The sequence below is a fragment of the Anneissia japonica genome, unplaced genomic scaffold (assembly GCF_011630105.1).
Source record: "Anneissia japonica isolate Jap-2015-1 unplaced genomic scaffold, ASM1163010v1 scaffold67851_len1120_cov190, whole genome shotgun sequence".
NCBI classification, from domain to species: Eukaryota; Metazoa; Echinodermata; class Crinoidea; order Comatulida; family Comatulidae; genus Anneissia; species Anneissia japonica.
In genome coordinates this window covers 1-1,120 of record NW_022720914.1, presented here as the reverse complement: position 1 = coordinate 1,120, position 1,120 = coordinate 1, and the positions used below count along the sequence as shown (strand labels likewise).

At 35.4% G+C, this 1,120-nt stretch overlaps 1 protein-coding gene across 1 annotated transcript; it reads right to left on the bottom strand.

The window, feature by feature from the left end:
• Positions 1–3: 3 nt before the first annotated feature.
• On the bottom strand, positions 4–1,039 carry LOC117111416 (vesicle transport through interaction with t-SNAREs homolog 1B-like; the record flags this gene model as incomplete). The annotated part of the gene is made up of 3 exons (XM_033254326.1): positions 735–1,039; positions 229–290; positions 4–52 (listed from the first exon to the last, which is right to left on the bottom strand). Coding segments are annotated over exons 1-3 (315 nt in total), but the record flags the coding sequence as incomplete, so codon positions are not given.
• Between the last annotated feature and the right edge of the window lie 81 nt (positions 1,040–1,120).

Here is a 1,120-nt window from a genome sequence, read left to right as displayed (position 1 = left end):
GGCAAGCTCAGCCAGAATTATTGACATTAAGATCATTTTGTTAGTCATCACCCTAAAAGAAAACAAATGTACATTGATAGCATAACAATGGGAAGAAGAAGATAGCACCATAAGCCTGGAGCTTATTCAGAGGTTGTCAACAAAAACAACCATACAAATCAATAGCAAAAAAATCTAAAGAATAAAAATTGATGAGCTACTAGTATCGATTTAGTAAACACAACTTACCTTCGTGCCATCGAATTTAAAATTCTACGAGATCTCCCAAGATTTGCATCCATATTATCAAGCTGAAAATGCAGAAAATTTCAGTCAGAAAGAACAATACTGTTGTTAGATTTGTAGCATATGTGTTAAAAAATTAACACTTGGAGATACAGCATTGGGTATTAAACTGATGGTAACTACTTTGTGTGTGCTGATTTATGGAGACCTTTCTGTATAGCGCATAGTTGGTCATTGGTCTAACGATGGTCTAACCTATCCTAAACAAACCAGTTTACTCTATCAGGAAAGACCTAGGGATTGGCTGCCAGTGTACTGCCGCACTGCGGCTGTCAATGATTCCCAGGGACCCAGCCAGAACTTTTTAGTTCACTCAACTAAGACAAATTCATTTTAACTAAATTTTCCTTTCCTACTTCAGATTTATTGCTCAGACTTGTTTGTTGTAAAATTCTACAAAATGGATGAGATATACTTAGTGCAAGTTGAGTGAGTAGAATCAAACTTACCTTATCTCTAGTACTTAAAAGTTGGTCCTTCTGGCCACCTAGTTCTTCAATTATTCCAACACCAATTTCGTCAGTTTCAGCAGCAATCCGATGAGTTCTGTCTAAGCTGCCAGATGCTCTGTTCAAACTCTCTGTTCCTTGTATAAGACGTGTTCTTTGATTTGCATGCATTGACTTAAAAATTTCAAACAAAAACAAAAACATAAGTTTTTCAATTCATATACTGTAAATAATGTTGATAGATGTTTCTGAATAAAACCCACTGGAAAAAGGTGCTGTCCCCATCAGGATTTGTGACCAAGACCATCAGACTACAGCTCAGTAATGTTTAGTGTTGCCATACTTCAACTTTATATGTTTGGATATTTAATAATATTATTACAGTA